Source organism: Lentinula edodes, assembly GCF_021015755.1.
Source record: "Lentinula edodes strain Le(Bin) 0899 ss11 chromosome Unknown C8R40scaffold_82, whole genome shotgun sequence".
In the NCBI taxonomy this organism is placed as follows: Eukaryota; Fungi; Basidiomycota; class Agaricomycetes; order Agaricales; family Omphalotaceae; genus Lentinula; species Lentinula edodes.
The window spans coordinates 85,571-103,891 of record NW_025764388.1 but is presented as its reverse complement, the minus strand read 5'-3'; the positions used below and the strand labels follow the sequence as shown (position 1 = coordinate 103,891).

The 18,321-nt window shown below is 50.2% G+C and overlaps 1 protein-coding gene across 1 annotated transcript; it reads left to right on the top strand.

The window, feature by feature from the left end:
- Positions 1-734: 734 nt before the first annotated feature.
- Positions 735-953, top strand: C8R40DRAFT_1026706 (uncharacterized protein; the record flags this gene model as incomplete). Its single annotated transcript, XM_046223088.1, has 1 exon — positions 735-953. A coding segment is annotated over one exon (219 nt), but the record flags the coding sequence as incomplete, so codon positions are not given.
- Between the last annotated feature and the right edge of the window lie 17,368 nt (positions 954-18,321).

Genomic DNA, 18,321 nt, shown 5'->3' with positions numbered 1-18,321 from the left:
ATCCACCATTTATTGTAATCTTTTCCTTATTGTTCTTTCTCACTACACATACCCTTTCATTCTAGTCTCTCCTTATTGTCTTTTACCTTACCCTGCAGGTACTACATGTATAGCTCCTAGTAGTTAGTCTGGCACTTCATACCGTTGTGCCGATCCGTAGATATAAATACTGCCTGTACACTACTGTAGTTCCTCAGTTTAATTATCGACTTAGATTCCCTTTTTAACTCAGTCCATCTCTTAAAGTCTTCAGGCTCATTACCTCGATGCACTCTCTATAGCCTTAGGACTTATAAGTTCTCTGGCTCGCTCCTCGTCACCAGCAATACCGCCGCTCCGACTTGGCTGCTCCTAGTTTCTCTCCTCACTACTCTTGATCTCTGGGAACTAGCGGCATAATGGTGGTGTTGTTAATAACTTCACTACTGTCCCACTTGACTTCCGCTCTTAGACACCTGTGGCCTCTGGCACAGTTACACGGTGTACATGATCTTAACACCAGGGCTCAACATGGAAGCTCATTTCCAATAAATGGAGTTGGGAAATGCTGGACTCACTGTTTCATATCAGACCACAATGAGTGGATAGGAATATATTGGACTCACTCACTAGATAACTCATGGCCCGGCGCTGTCAATCCCTTCAATCACAAACACTACTTTCATCTTCTTGGAAAAGTAATTGAAGGGGAGGGAGGTGATGATGTGATTTGTAAAGATTTGACATACGGCACTGATGAGTCTGGCTTGCAAAAGGGTGTTGGGCAAAAAACTCGGGGTCTGGGGGGTGCAAAGAAGAAGATTCAACACCAACAAAGGAGCGGTGATTATGAGAACATTACTGTACTTGTGACGATTTGTGGGGATGGGATGTCAATAGCACCAGCTGTCATTTATAAGGGTGAAGGGTTCCACACAAAATGGAAGCAGGACAATCCTTTGAATGCCTTGTAAATATCTCATACGGTTCCAAAGAATGAAGCACTTACCAAATGGTCATACAGGCTGGGATATTCTAACAAAGGGTACATGTCACAAAGCAGCAGAGGCAGAGTGACCAAGTGGAATAGGGAAGTGGAGCGACTGAGCAGAGTGACTAAGCAAAGTGTAGGCAACCTGATCCCAAAATAATGACAGAGATATATTGAGTATTGTAGTCATAAGTACTAGTAAGTAGGCACATACCTGGTCCCAAGATAATAACAGAGAGGTCAAGATAAGGGACCAGGCTATAAGGGGTTGGCTTTATATACATAATCCAATTTGTGAGAAATGTCGATGTAATACAATACAGTTTAGGAGCAAAGAAGGTGGCGGAAGCCAGTAGAAGGAGAAGGGTAACAGGTAGACTGGTAATTGATGATGGGGGTCAGGTGGATCAGTAATTGGTGGGATTTGACAGTGATGTAATCATACAAGTAAGTGTCATGAAGTATGTAGCCCCTATCATTTTCCTTTTCTCACCGTTTCAATGCCTTTACTTGTACGATTACATCACTACCAAATCCCATTGATTACTGATCCACCTGACCCCCATCATCAATTACCATCATGGAGTCTCATGATGCGCCCTTTGATGCACCATCAGCGGTGTGTTCCCATCAATCTCTTTTCACATGTTTATTGTACTTGTTCACATGACCATCCCAATACTTCTATTTGTTTCCATACGCTTCCATACAACTTGTCCTTATTCATCGATTAGCTCGTTATGATTTATTATCGACTCATTATTACTCGTATATATTGATTCCTCACTCTTGTTCCATATTGCATCGTTATTCACAACCGCTTACTCATTAGACAGAAGTAGTATATAAAGAGCAGTAGGTAGATCCTAGTTCCCCATCTCGACCTCTTGGTCATTGGGCAACTAGGCAAGTACTTGTATCCTCTTAGATACTACTTATCTAACTTGGTCATTGGGCAATTAGATTCCCTTTTGATTACTTGTGTGATTGGCCTCTGATGCTATCCCACTGTTGTTCGAGATCACTATTTCTTTTATCTGTGCTTTGTGCTTGTCTCTGTGCCTCTTCACTGTCGCTCCTCGGCGTACTCGGATTTCCTGCCTCCCGCTTCCTGCCTTGTCGCGACAATTACCGATCCACCTGTTACCCTTTTCTGTTAAAATCATGAACACCATGTAACCATGCCAGAGGCCACAAGGTGTCTAAGAGCAGAGGGTCGAGTGGGACAGTAGTGAAGTTATTAACAACACCGCCGTTACGCCGCTAGTCCCCAGAGATCAAGAGTAGTGAGGAGAGAAACTAGAAGCAGCCAAGTCAGAGTGGCAGTAGCGCCGGTGACGAGGAGCGAACTAGAGAACTTATAAGTTCTAAGGTTATAGTAGAGAGTGCTTTGAAGTAATGAGCCTGAAGACTTAAGAGATAGACTAAGTTGGAAAGGGAATCTAAGTCAATAATTAAACTGAGGAACTACAGTAGCATACAGGCAGTATTTATATCTATGGATCGGAGCGCTAGACTAACTACTAGGAGCTATATGTGTAGTACCTGCAGGGTAGAGTAAAAGACAATAAGGAGAGACTAGAATGAAAGGGTATGTGTAGCAAGAAAGAATAATAAGAAGGAGATTACAATAAAGAGTGGATCTCGGAATACCAAGTGGCAGAATGGAATGCCGAGGCATGGATTTGACATTTTCCTTTTTCCTAAACTGTACAGCATTACATCATCATTTCTTGCAGATCGGATTATGCATAAATAGCCAAACCCCCACAGCCTGGTCCCTTATCTTGACCTCTCTGTTATTATCTTGGGACCAGGTATGTGTTACTTATTATTACCTATGACTACGGTACTTAATATACCTCTGTCATTATCTTGGGACCAGTCTGCCTCTGCTCAGCTTAGTTGCTCCGCATTCACCAATCTGCTTAGTCACTCCGCCTCAAAGAAATCTGGACCCAGGGGGTGGTCACTCGCAAAGTATTCGGGTTGGAGAATTTGGATTGGAGCTATGTTTTGGTGGTCAGCACTCTGCAGATTAATGGCTGGACTATCATTAGAGACTCCCCTCGAGGGGGGCACATCAAATCCCCCCACTGAGTCCACCCGCAGGCCCTCTGGTAACATTCCAACCCCATCTCCTGTCAAAGACTGCCCAACTTCAGTCTCCTCCGGTGCTACATCTACAGGCAGGTGTGGTTCCAAGTGGGTTAGTGGATCTGTGGTAACAGGGTCAACATCATCTTTCCCTGCTGATATATGTTCCGCAGGTACTTCCCTTGAGGGGGATGTACTACCTCCCCCCAATGCATCTATGCTCAGCTTCCTCTGTGTTTGCAGTTCTTTCAGACAGTTTCTCCAAAAGAACCACTTGTGGAAACCCAGCTCTGCGAACCGCTTCTGCAGCCAGTCCTTCCATTCTGCCTCCCGCTGTGCCTCTTCTTTCTCCAAAGCTACCTGTCACTCTCGCTGCCAAATCTCCAGCTCCTTCTGCAGCTCAATTGTAAGACCTGGGTCAGAATAGGTCTTAAGGTAGGGTTTGGTATGAAAGGGTTTATGTTGTAGCTTGCTAGGAGCAGGCTGGAGCTCGAAGGGAGCTACGGGAACCACGACTGAGGACAGGAATGACCTAGTAGTGGCTGAGATGAAGAGATATGACCCTTGACAGGGTTCCTATAAGGTCTAGGGAGGTCCCTAAGGCGTATAGAGGTTAAGTAGAAGTACAGGACCTAGTAGTGTTGCGTAGTAGGAGTTGTACTTGCTAGAACGTCAATGGAAGATTGAATAGGTTGTAGTGGAAAGGGGTCTCGAGTGTGTAAGCTCCTGAGAAGGTATACGCCTAGGAGGGTAGGTTCCCGGGGACTGGGCTTGAGGGTGGATGTCCCCGAGTGTGGGAGGTTGTAACGGAGAAGCGATACATAGTTCGACATTACCTAGATCGAGGTCCCGAAGCTTGTGGAGCAATGGGGGAGCTCGAGGAGGTTTTGGGGAGGTTAGCTCACCAAGGCTTTAGGTGTTGGGGAGCTTGAGTACTGTTCGAGGGAGCTCAGAGACTCACTCAGATTGCTTAGACGTGAAGTAAAAGTGTATATTAGATTGTCGAGAAGACTGTAGAGACAATGGACAAGAGTAGAAAGAAACTGAGTTAGAGAAACTGAGAGTAAAGAGAAATATGTATAGGTTAGCAGGTACAAAAGAACAGGGACTGGACCTATGTAAAAGGGTGTGTGTTCAAAATATACCAAGCTGGGGCATTGATGTTACCGAGGATACTTATATAGTTGAGAGGAATAAGTAAGGGAACATTGTAATAAACGAGCATCTAATGGGAATGGCGTGAAGTGTGGAGCCCATGAGGCTAATTGATAGGGGATTGTCCAATGGCATATGTGGGTTTCGGGACTGGTGGTTCATGGGGGTTTCATGGGAGGTTATTTAGGAGGCGCGGGATGTTGTGGTCCCGAGAAGGGACTGGGGAGGTTGGGAACTGTGTTAAGGAGCTTGTGGGCTATGTGTTTCGGGCAAGACATGACATCAATGGTCTTTGCCCGTCGCAACTGTCGCTCCTCCTTGAACCACTTGTCTAACTCACCCACCGTTACCAGCCACTCCTCCTCTTCAGTGAGGAAGAGTGAGCGATGTGCTTCCTGTTGCCGCTTGGTGTCCTCAACTCATGGTTTCCAGCATTGCAAATGAGTTGCGGCCTTAGGTATGTACTGGGGAGCTTCATTAGTATTGCATTCCTGCTGAACGCAAGTTAGGTCTGGTACTTCCCTGTTCAGTGGGGTTAAGGCCTGTACAATAACCCCGCCAGATGGTCCCTGGCAATCTTCAAGAACAATGTGCATTTCAGCCGCCAAACTTAGTACTTCCTGCTGGCTTCTCTCCTCCAGCACAGCTGTGGGGTTGGGAGTCAGTGTTATTCCGAGCCCCTTGTTGAACACCTCTTGCCATTTCCCTTGCTTCCCTTTCAATACAATAGCATCCCTCTGGTAGTCATGCACTGCTGAGAATCGCTTGAGGAGAGGTTTCCCAAATAGAAACTTCCAGCTTCCTCCACTATCAAATACCTCAAATCCCCCATCCTCTTTCACACCCTTCACACTGACACATCCTTTCTAGTGTGCTGTCCCTGGGACAACACTCCCATTTGCCATGCTGAATTTCCTTTCTGTTGGTCCCCACCCCTCTAACTTATCTCTTTGTATACTACTACATCCATTGCTGCCACCATTGCGCCATCATCAACCATTGCCTCCACCTCTGCATGCTTTCCTTCTGAATCTCTCAAACTAATATCCATTGAGAATGGAGAACTGATGTGGCTTTCATCGCCATGAGCATTGTAGACCTCTAGAATATTGGATTCTTCCAAGACAGACTGTACATTGCTCTCGATCAACGTAGTACCCAGGGTCAACTGTTCGCCACTTAGAATGCTGACCCTTCCCCATTTCCTGACCTGACCATACCCTCAAAAATTGCTTCAGGCCCCACAACTTGTACCGCATTCACTCTCGCTACCTGGCCTCCAAGCTCCCTTTGGCAGTATGCCCTCCAATCGGACTCCACAGCTGGTATGGTACCTGGTTTGGGGCAGAAAACCTCAAAGCCATGCCTGGGACCTCCACAATGGAAACATTCCCCGGAGCAGACTGCTTCCATTCCGGGCTTCAATGGTACAATGGTGAGGTGTCATGCCTCACCCCGAATTCCTTAACCCATAAGCTCTTTAACATAGCTCCCGACCTCCTCAGACCCCTTCCATGAATCCCTGAGAACACTTCCAATGTCCCACAGACCTCCTTACCGCTAGAACCACCTCCGCGACCCTTAACTCCCCTCCATTCAACCGAATCACTCCACGACAGGGTCCTGGAACCCCGTACATGCGTCCATCATTTCATCCTCATGTACTTAGGAACCCCATTAAGTGCTCGTTTCATACCATGTCTCCTTGTTAACTTCCCCATACGTATTTAATCAGTCCAGTAGCGTCCAGAAGCCCAGCTTGGTATATTTTGAACACACACCCTTTTGCATAGGTCCAGTCCCTGTCCCTTTGTACCTGCTAACCATACGGATTTCTCTTTACTCTCTGTTTCACTACCTCTGTTTCTCCTTACTCTCGTCTATTGTCTCTCTGATCGTCTATACGATCGAATATACGCTTTTACTTCAAGTCTAAGCCTTCCGAGTGAGTCCCCGAGCTCCCTCGAACATTACTAAAGCTCCCCAACGCCTACACACTTTGGTGAGCTACCCTTCCCCAAACCTCCCAGAGCTCCCTAGCTACTTCGTAAGCTTCGGGACCTCGATCTAGGTAACGTTGAAGCTACCCCTCACGTTGAACTACGTACCGCTTCTCCGTTACCACCTCCCCCACTCGAGGACATCCATCCTCAAGCCCAGCCTCCAGGGACCTACCCTCCCTGGCATATCCCTTCTCGGGAGCTTATACCCTTGAGACCCAGTTACATATATGACCTACTCGATCCTATATTGACATTCTAGCGAGTACAACTCCTACTACACAATATCGTACGGTCCCGCACTCTTCCTTAACCTCCCTGGACCTTCTAGGAACCCCCTCAAGGGTCATCATCTCGTCGCTCCAGCCACTACTAGGTCATTCCCGTCCTCGGTCGCGGTTCTCGTAGCTCCCTTCGAGCTCCAGCCTGCTCTTAGCACGCTACAACATAAACCTCCATATACCAAAACCTACCCTAAGACCTATTTTGACCCAGGTCTTACATGAAGTCTGATAACGTGCTGTCTACACTATGCCTCGATGCCCATTCCAGAAGTTCGGCTTTCCATGCCGCTAACCCTTCCAGCGTGTCAGAGTGTTGCACTTTCATAGTGATGCTCCTACGGAGAGCCTCCTTCCTCATCTCATTCAGAGGTGTGAAGACTTGGCGGGGCTTGTGCCCTCTGGTGCTCAGCGTAAGCAGGCTGAGCTCATATAGGGGAAGGTGATGGTGGTGAGCTGATCCTAGTAACTGCAAGGTCTCCAGCTAGCTTGGTTCGTGGTGTTTCTGGAACCAGTTGTGGTACCTTCCTGCTTGCTTCATGCTCTGCCTCGACCTTTAGCACACTCTATTTGACTGCTTTGATTGCGGATGTAAATTTCTCCCAATTGTCATGTTCCTCGTCAATGGTTTTCTTCAATGCATATGGTAACTTTTTCCATACTGCTCTGATCGACTGCTTTGATTATTTGGGCGAGCACCTAGGGTAAGGAGAGAATACACGAGGGGAGGTCCTTCTCCTGTAGTTCCCCAGCCAAGGAGCTGGCAAGCTACGGAACCAATATCCTTTAACCGAAACACTCCTACAGGAGCTAAGGATGGAAACCCCCAGGTAGAACAAGCAGGACAGATCCCGGATACTCCGAGTGTGGACCGACGACGTATTCACGAGTGGGGAGCCCGAGTGCAAAGAGCTGAACTAGGGGAGTATGGGAGACCAGAAGGAGGAGCGTACGCGTTGGAAAACGAGGGAGGAGGCAAGGGCGGTTTTAACCCCCCTCCTAGAGTACCTCCCCCACATTTTTCTAGTCAATCGAGAGATCGAGAACGACCTCTGAGTCAAGGGGGACAGGGTCAAAGAGAACAGGGAGGAAGGAACGGGGGAGGGGCACCACCTCCGCCTCCTCCTCCTCCACCACCTTCCGGGGGACCGGGTGATAGTAATCCGGAAGGTTCTGACGAGGGGGAACAGAACTAATTGAGTAGGAATGGTGGAAGGAGAGAGGAGGACAGAGGAGAGCTCCCCACTGGAGCTCCTGAGGTACCTCCAACACGTTATGACCCGGACCAACCCTGGTACTACGATCCAAGACAAGGATGGCACCGTAAGGCAGCTCCTAGACCTTCCAACGAGGGACGGAGTACGTGGGAGAGCAACAAAGAAAAAAATCGGATTACCATTGAGTCGAAGCTCAACGTCGGCAAAATCGAAAGCTTCGCAGGTGACGACTGGTCTGCATGGAAGACGTGGGTCCTCAGTTTGGAAAGGATGTTTGGAGTACGTCCTACCATCTATGCTCGTGAAAAGGACAAGTGCACTTCCGCAGCTAGTCATCTCACTGGTGCAGCACTCTCCCACTTCGACACGTTGAATCGGCAACGACTGAGGGGGGAGTACACTTGTCTCGAAGACTGGACAGAATTCAAACGAGAGTTCGGTTCCAAATTCGGACCCATCGACGAGGCGGACGAGGCAAGGAGGAGGTTGGCCTGGATGAAGCAGATGCCGGAGGAAAGCTTCGCCAACTTCTTCATTCGCTTCAACGAATACGCTCCTCTGACCGGGTTTAACGACGAGGCTCTGGTAACATACCTCAAGAAAGGGGTAGCTCCTTGGTTGCCTCTACAGGTTGTTACCAGAAGGGAGGAACCTCGATCCTACGACGAGTGGACCCGAGTGTTCACGAAGTTGGACGGAGCTGTACGTGTGCAAGCGGAGAGTTTGAGGAACCTCCACGGTGAGAAAGCGCTGCAAGGATGGCTGAGTCGCTTCCCCGGGTTGGAGTTAGCACCTGAAACTCCTTACAAGTCCCCCTTGCGTCGGGAACGAGATCCAGCTGATGTCTGGACCTCAAACCCGAAACCAGTAATGACAGGGAGGTTCCCAAACAGGTCCAACTGGAAAGAGGGACGACAAAGGGCGTCTGCAGCTTGGGGGGAAGGAGAAAGTTACGATAGCGAAAACCGAGAGGAGGACAAAGACTGCTGTCGCTGCAGGGATGGAGGAGAATGGACTGAAGCGGTCCTCCAAGCAGGAGTTACCAATACCGGGAGGAAATGGACTCCTGAGGAAAGAGCGGAGAAGTGGAGAAGACGAAGGCAGGAACTCTGCATGCGTTGTGGACGAAAGGAGCACTGGGCAAAGGACTGCCCTAACCCAGAATCGTTAGAACGCCCAGTGGAGGATCAAGGGAGCTCAGAGAGAGCTTCCAAGGCCGATTCAACTCGAGGAAGAGGGACGGCCAACCAAGGGGGAGGTCGTAAGGACGATTCAACTCGTCCTTTAGAACGGATTCGCGCCGGGATCGTGGTGGAAGAACGGGAAGGAATGGACGATCTCTGGAACGTTCACATCTTAGACTCACCAAAGGAAGGTGAGCAACAACTGTTGGACGAAGTGGGAAATGGGCAGGGGGCTTCGAGGTAGATCAGGGCGAACTGCGAAGCCCCGCAACACCTTCGCCTACCACAATAAGAGCTGCACTCGCAGGGAGCCAGCCAGCTCGTCTCACATCCCGATCCTACAACTCCTTCATCATCCTTACACGCTTTCCGTTCTCCGACCTCAATGAAGACAAAGAATACACCACACTAGTGGATAGTGGAGCAACTAGATGCTTCATAGACAAAACCGTCGCTATGCGACATCCCGAAAATTTGGTTGACCTAACAAACAGTATTCCTTTGGAGCTGTTCGACGGGCAACCTACCTCCGCAGGATTGATAACTCAGACCTACACTGACCAAATCAGTTTTGCGGATGGAACAATTCACAAGGTGGAGTTCCTAGTAACTCAATTACACCCCACGGCTCCAATTGTGCTAGGACTGCCGTGGCTACGTATGCACAACCCAGTAATTGACTGGAAGGAACTTTGTCTGACGTTCCAAGACCAAAATGTCCGAATCTCAGCAGCCCTTGCATCGGAAATTGTCCAACCAGGCGCCGAGGAAAGTACTGAGGAGCTAGGAAGGGGGGTAAACGGCGAGGAAATACACGAAGGAACTCTCCAACCACCTCCTGAAGTTCCCCAACTACCTCCTGAAGCTCCCCAACCACCTCCAGAAGTTCCTCAACAATCTCTGGAAGCTCCCCCTAGAGCTCCAAGGATGGGGGTGAAACTAGAGGAAGTAAAGGACGAAGAGTACGAGGCGAGTCAACCAGGTTCACACAAGTTATCCCCCTCGGACAAAGATCTAGGACCAGACGGCCCAATCCTTATGGGGATCAACGAATGGTTAGCGTTCGCGAGCGAAAGCACGGAAGAGGAGGTGGAGGAAATCCTCGAGGCTGGGCGATCCGCCATGGAGAAAGTAACCCCGAAACCAACGAAGGATTCAGAGGAGGCATATCAAAAGTGGAAGAGTAGGGACACGGAACGATTCTCCTCCTGGCCGGGAGCTAAGCAAAAAGTCCGGTGGAGGAAGAAAAGGAGGGAGCATGGATCTTATCCCGACCTCCCCACCTTAGACATCGAAAGCCTGAACATACCCAAGATTCCTTCAAGGTCTGATCTGACTCCCAAAGGTTCAATAAGACACAACAACTTCCGAAGAAAGCAGCTCATAGCGGGTACCCATGTGGTGGAATGAAAATCGGATCCCACCATACAAGGGAAACCCATCAGCTTAATAGGAGCAGCTGGGATGGATCGTCTACTGAGGGAGGGAACCCCAGCGTACTTCCTTCACATATCGCCCATGAAGGAGGAGTCCCCTACTGAGGAAATACTCCGGGCGAGTGGTAGCAACGACCCAGAAGGAGTGCAACAACCAAAGGATCCTGAGAATGGGAACCCTAGTTCGGAACAAGGAGGGGTCGTCAAGGAGCTTGATGAGGAAGTATCGAAGCGACAGGAGACAGAGGAGTTAAAGAAATCCATTCCCGTCCAATACCAGGACTACCTGGACGTATTCTCACCCGGAGAAGCAAGAACACTACCTCCGCACTGACCCTACGATATCAAAATCGAAACGGAAGGTGATGCGATACCTCCCATAGGGAAGCTTTACAACATGTCTGAGAAAGAGCTGAAATCTCTGAAGGAGTACATCGACGAGATGTTGGGGAAAGGGTTCATACGATCCTCCAGTTCCCCCGCGGGAGCTCCTGTCCTGTTTGCCAAGAAAAAGGATGGTACTCTACGACTCTGCGTCGACTATCGAGCCCTGAACAAGATTACAAAGAAGAATAGGTATCCTCTACCCCTGATAGGCACCTTAGTGGATCAACTACGGAAGGCGAAGATTGACCTCCGCGCAGGATACAATAACGTTAGGGTAGCCCAGGGACACGAGTGGAAGACCGCATTCCGAACTCGGTATGGGTCATTCGAGTACCTGGTAATGCCCTTTGGGCTCACGAATGCCCCCTCCGCATTTCAATTCTTCATGAATGAGATCTTTCACGATATGGTGGACGTCTGTGTGGTGATCTATCTGGACGACATACTGATTTACTCAGATGACGAGGAGTCCCATGTGGAGCACGTCAGGAAGGTCCTGGAACGAGTACGGGCAAATCACCTCCACGCAAAGCCAGAGAAATGTGCGTTCCATGTCGACACCGTCGAGTACTTGGGGGTGATCATATCACCATTGGGAGTGTCCATGGACCCAGAGAAAGTGAAGGCAGTAATGGGCTGGCCAAAACCAAGGACGGTGAAGGAACTCCAGGCGTTCCTCGGATTCGCAAACTTCTATAGGAGGTTCATAGACAACTACTCGGGAATCACCAAGGTGTTCACAAAGCTCCTCCGAAAAGATTCAGTGTGGAACTGGACCCCACAGTGTAGTAGTGCCTTCGAACTTCTGAAGTCAGCATTCTCCGAAGCCCCGGTTCTGGGACATTACAATCCGGACCTACCGGTTATCCTGGAATGCGATGCCTCCGACTTGGCTATAGCAGGGATCCTATCACAGCTGGATCCTGAAACGGGGGAGATACATCCTATCGCCTTCCATGCACGATCAATGATCTCCGCGGAACTAAACTACAACATATACGATAAGGAGCTCCTAGCTATCGTGGACTGCTTCAAACAATGGAGGGCGTACTGCGAAGGATCCCGACACCAGATCCGAGTATACTCAGACCATAACAATCTCCAGTACTTCACCACTACGAAGCAGTTAACAGCACGACAAGCCCGGTGGGCAGAGCTCCTTTCAGGATACGATTTTGTCATCAACTATCGCCCAGGGAGGTTGGGAGCCAAGCCGGACGCGCTCACCCGCAGATCAGACGTGTACCCAAAGAAGGGAGCTTCAAGGGACCAGGCCTTAGCAGGGAGGGAAAGGGTACTCATACCTCCAGAACGACTCAACGCGACCATTCTTATGAACGAGGACCTCCTAGTGAATCGAGTAAGGGAAGCCCCAAAGGACACAACTATAATTGAAGCACTGAGGAGGATTGCACGCAACGAGGAGGAATCTCTTGTTTGGGAGGATGGGCTGATAAAGAGGGGAGGTCGTATATACGTCCCAGACGTTGGGACTCTACGAAGGGAGGTCCTACAGTCGTACCACGACCATAAACTAAGGAGACATCCGGGGGAAAACGCACCAAGAAGCTCGTAAACCAGCTGTTCTTCTGGAAAGGACTGTCCAAAGACGTGAACTACTACGTGCGGAGCTGCCACTCGTGTCTGAGAGCCAAAGCCAGTCGCTCCAAACCCTACGGGAACCTCCGTCCGTTACCAATTGGTCAACGACCTTGGTCCTCAATCTCCCTAGATCACATCACCCAGCTCCCAGTCACGGCAGGCCCAGAGAAATACGATGCCATCCTCGTAGTAGTCTGCCGACTTACCAAACAGGCCATATATGTTCCTTATCATACGACGGATAATGCGGAGGACTTTGCCACTCTATTCATCACATATGTCTTCTCAAAGCATGGGATGCCCTCCGACATAACTTCAGACCGGGGCTCCCTCTTTGTGTCCCAATTCTGGAGGGAGCTCTGTAGAGCATTAGGAATCGAGTCCCGACTATCCACTGCGTATCACCCACAGACAGATGGACAAACGGAACGAGTAAACCAATCCGTGGAAGCGTACCTTCGAATCTATTGCTCCTACGACCAAGACGACTGGGACCTCCTCCTACCAATGGCCGAATTCGTATACAACAATACCCCAAATACGACGACAGGTGTCTCACCATTCTTCGCCAACAAGGGCTATCATCCAAAGTTGTCCATTACGCTGGAGCAGGTGCAGGGGGCGGAGGTCAATGAGTACGCGTCCAACCTCAAGGAGCTACATGAGTACCTCCAGGAACGAATCGGGGTAGCTAACAAGGTCTATGCGAAATACGCGGACCAAAAACGTCAGGAGGCCCCGGACTGGAAGGAGGGTGATCAAGTCTGGCTAAATATGGAGAACGTCAGGACTAGACGACCTATGAAGAAGCTAGACCACAAGTGGACAGGTCCCTATACAATCTTGTCGAAAGTAGGAAGTCATGCCTACCGACTGGACCTCCCTGGGGACCTCCACAAGATTCACAATGTGTTCCATGTCGACAGGCTGAAACCTCACTTCCACGACAAATTCAAACGCCAGACCTCCCCGCCTCCCCCAATCTTCATAAAAGGGGAGACGGAGCATTTTGTCGAGGACATCCTTGACTCTAAACCCAAGAAGGGACGACCGGAGGAAGTGGAATACCTCGTAAAATGGGAGGGGTATAATGACGAGTTCAACTCTTGGGTAGGATGTGAAGGTATGGTGGGCTCGATCGAGCTCCTACGTAGCTGGCACAAACACCACCCGAGGAAATGCCAGCCATCGCGTCTGCAATGGGCTTCGTTGGAACGGGAAGCACGGGAAGATGAGGAGGAGGGACCGGGAAGGTAGAAGGGAGTAGAGGGGGGAACGAGAACAATGAAGACACAACGGGGACGACAACCCCATATTCACGACTATCTAACGACAACTTGCATTGGAGGGCTCACGAGACCTGAATGCACGACGATTTCACTCTTATTGATTTTTCACACAAGTACAAAGAATGTTCCCATTAATTAACGAAGAAAGTCAAAACAAACAAGAAGAAAGCAACAATTTTAAGGTAGAAAACAAATACAAAAAAGGATGGTTCGACAAGAACACTACAGGAAGAGGGGGAGACACTACAACGATTCCTCCTTAACGATACCCTGATCCGGCGCCAGGTCGACAACTTCCCCAACTTCCCCCGTCATAGAAACCCGAGCCACACGAGACTCCTCCGTTTCGTACAACTCATCATCGTCGCCAGTAAGGTCGATGGCTAGGTTGACGACGGATCCAAAGGGAGGGGGCAGAGTGGGGGAAGGAGGAGGAGGAGACGGGGAGGTCGGAGACTCCTGTTCAGGCAAAAACAGAGGGGGCGCCTCAGGAAGCTGCTCGACAGTTCCTTCGGCCAATGACTCAGTACCGGGCTCCACCGACGACATGGGAACTTGGGTATCCGTGCCAGACAAGGGAACGTCCGTGATGTGATGAATGTAGCGCAACATCAACTGCTCCCAATCCGCAGTCAGCTGGTCGACACTGGGAAGGGCAGGAACGAGATCATTCCACCTCCCAACGCCGTCGCTATGAGGGAGAGCTGTGGACAGTGCCAACATTTGCCTGTGAAGAGGAGGTTCAAGGGAGTTATCGGGGGGAGGGGCAAAACCCGCATGCTGAGCAGCCGTCAGGAAGGGACCGTCGTTGTCGAATCGGGAGTGTTCCAATACCAGGCGATAGAGACCCTCGTCCTCGTCCACAGCGTTGTTGAAGAACCATTGGATGCTGCTAATGGACCAGACATAGAGATCCCCATGGACACCCCGAGCCGCCTGCATGTAATCCAACGCCAAATGTAAGTTGTGGGTAGCAATGTCAGGGTCTTCAGACTCCAGTCCACGACGGAGGAAGGCGACCACAGCTTCGATAATCGCCCCAATATAACGGTGGTGGTGGTGAAGGACAGTCGCGGGGTCGGAACAATGAAGGCGGTGAGCAAGAGTAGCAACACGGCGGAGGTCCTCGCGAGCCTTGTTAAGATCTCCTTCGAGCTGCGAAAGGGGGGGCAGGACAACTTCGTAATAACCCTCATCAGGGTACTCTTTGACCATTTGCTCAACAAAAGCGGCACGATTGCCGGCACGATGGACCTCCTCTTGCAATTCTTCCACCAGGCGATGTTGACATGTTGCTAAAGCATTAGACTCGTCAACACGACCTTGTTGGTACAACAAGGTGGTCGTCAGCTGCGAACTCTTGCGAGTGGAGGAGGACAACTTCTCCACAGCAACCTTGCGCTCCCTAACAGCATCTCGAAGGTCCTCTTCCATCTTTCGGAAACACTCCAAAATACTCTGAGGAGAAGAAATCAATCATGGCTTAAAAGAGAAAGAAAAACTAAGTACTCACTTGACCAGGGGTCCCCGGTAAGGCTCCATCCAAAGCGACAAACTGATCCAACACGCGTCGGTACTCCGTTTCGTGCTCTAGGACCTCATGGCGAGAAGACCGCAACTGCTCTACTTCTCGCTGTCGAGATTCGAGAGCATGGGAGGTATCCCGCAGGGCAGAGGTGAGGGAGGAATTCTCCCGCTGAGAATCAGCCAGCTGAGACTCCAGCAACCGAACGCGAGCCGCGAGACGTTGATTTTCAGCACGGTAGGGATGAGCAGCAAGAGCGCGAGGAACCAGGGTGGGACGAGAAGCAGGAGGCATATTGGAGGAAAGGAGGTCCGGTCCTGCACCCTTTATAGAGGGGGGAACAACGGGTCGCTGAACCAAACCAGACTGAGCTTCAGCAACAGCCGCCAATCGAACCAAATTGCTGTGACCCTGCACTGGCAGGTCCCCGCCGGATACCTCCATTAAGGAAGGAGAGGTGCGAGGGGGAAGTGGAGTGGAAGTGGAAGCTGCCACCGACCGACCGGGAGGAACCACCAGTCGGACATGAAGGGGAGCCTCTTGAACTACCTCCTCCTCAGGGGACCTACGACGGGAACACTTCTTGGAGGCGTCCTGCCGAACCCTTTTGACGGAAGGACCCGCCATAGGCATTGGAGAACGGTCGCGCTTACGTTTGGCAGCGACTACTGCCTCACCCTGTTGCAAGGCGAGGAACTCCTGCAACTCTTGCTGATCAGCATCAGCAGCATCCTGTTCGTCAAGCATGTTCAATTCGAGGAGGGTGGAGGTTGAAGAGGTGCGAGCATGAAGGGCAATGTCGTACTGACGCCAGACGCTCAGAGGAATACCCCACGTTGATTTATGTGCAGGAGTTCCGTGGAGCTCCAAAAACCTACGACTATATGCAAGATCCTGGTTGCAGCGACGAGCAAAGTACCGATACCGAAGGATCTTCCCCAGGCTACAAGTCTTCTTCGCAGAACAGCTTGTACATCGAGGGGAGTTCGGTAGAACCTTGCATTTACCTGGGGATTTCGAACAGTTAGAGCAAGGGGAAGCTACCTCGGCCAAAAGAGGCCACAAAGAATCATCTTGACAGTAACTCGACAGTGGCTTGCCAGTATTAAAGACTGTCTCGAACAATTGAAGTTGTGGCCGAGACAGGAACTCGATAGTAAAAGCTAGTTGGTCCTGCTCAACCTCCCCATCGGAGTCAGGACCCGGGGAAGGTACTTCCCCCAAAGTGGTAAGGAGGGGCAAATGAGGAGATCGAGTGCGCGATCTGGAACACCGATTAGGAGTAGACATCGCAGTTGAAGGAGTTTTGACTCATAAAACTGAGGTGGGGGAAGAAGGGAAAAGAAAGCAGGTATCTGACGGACTTCAAACAAGAAAATTTTCGGGTACCACGTGAATGTCAGGTGACTTTCCAAGAAACGCGAAAACCCATCGCGAGGGCGTGAAGGGGTTACAAGGGGGGGTAATGTCATGCCCTGACCATAACCAGACCAGCCCCAGCATCAGCCCACACGTTCTCATATTCCCGACTCTCCTTGCACTCCCCAGGACATCCCTGAGGCAGTACGCACCTCCCCAAGACAGTACCACCACCCCCTGAAAACGTCCGGACAACCATTCCGACACGCGTATGAAGCCCTCCGACACCAGCCCCATTAAGTACCAATCTCGATTGCCTGTCTCTCTCGATTATCTGCCTCATGCTCCCTAGGTTCTGATGTTCCCTTGTTCACTTCCCGTACCTATTTAAGTAGCTCCGCGACGTCCCCAAGCGCCAGCTTGGTATATTTTGAACACACACCCTTTACATAGGTCCAGTCCCTGTCCCTTTGTACCTGCTAACTATACGGAATTCTCTTTACTCTCTGTTTCATTACCTCTGTTTCTCTCAACTCTTGTCTATCGTCTCTGTGATCGTCTATACGACCCAATACACGCTTTTACTTTACGTCTAAGCAATCTGAGTGAGTTCCCGAGCTCCCTCGAACAATACTAAAGCTCCCCAACGCCTACCGCCTTGGTGAGCTAACCTCCCCAAACCTCCTCGAGCTCCCTAGCTATTCTATAGGCTTGAGGACCTCAATCTAGGTAACGTCGAAGCTACCCCTCACGTCGAACTACGTACTGCTTCTCCGTTACCACCTCCCACACTCGAGGACGTCCATCCTCAAGCCTAGCCCCCAGGGACCTACCCTCCCTGGCACATCCCTTCTCGGGAGCTTACCACCTCGAGACCCATCTATACATACGACCTACTCGATCCTATATTGACGTTCTAGCGAGTACAACTCCTACTACGCAATATAGTACGGTCCTGCACTCTTCCTTAACCTCCCTGCGCCTTAGGGACCTCCCTGGACCTCCTAGGAATCCCTCAAGGGTCACCATCCCATCGTTCCAGCCACTACTAGGTCATTCCCGTCCTCGGTCGCGGTTCCCGTAGCTCCCTTCGAGCTCCAGCCTGCTCCTAGCACGCTACAACATAAACCTCCACATACCAAAACCTACCCTAAGACCTATTTTGACCCAGGTCTTACACGCTCGGTATACCGAAGATCCACCTTTTATTGTAATCTTACTCTTATTGTTCTTTCTCGCTACACATACCCTTTCATTCTAGTTCCTCCTTATTGTCTTTTACTTTACCCTGCAGGTACTACTCGTATAGCTCCTAGTAGTTAGTCTAGTGCTCTGCACCGATGCGCCAATCCGTAGATATAAATACTGCCTGTACGCTACTGTAGTTCCTCAGTTTAATTATCGACTTAGATTCCCTCCTTAACTCTGTGCTCCTCTAAGTCTTCAGGCTCAACGCCTTGAAGTATGTTCTACACTACCTTAGGACTTAGACGTTCCTCTGGTTTGCTCCTCATCACCAGCAATACCGCCGCTCCGACTTGGCTGCTCCTCAGTTTCTCCCTTCTATACTCTCGATCTCCGGGGACTAACGGTGTAGTGGCGGTGTTGTTAATAACTTCACTACTATCCCACTCGACCTCCCGCACTTAGACACCTTGTGGCCTCTGACACGGTTACACGGTGTACATGATCTTAACAACCGTCGCTTACCCATGGATCCACATTGGCAAAAGCAAGTAGTTGGTTTTGGTAATGGATATAATGTCGCCAGTGTAATAATTTTGGAAATTGAGATGGAGGAGGTTTATATGGAAGTTTC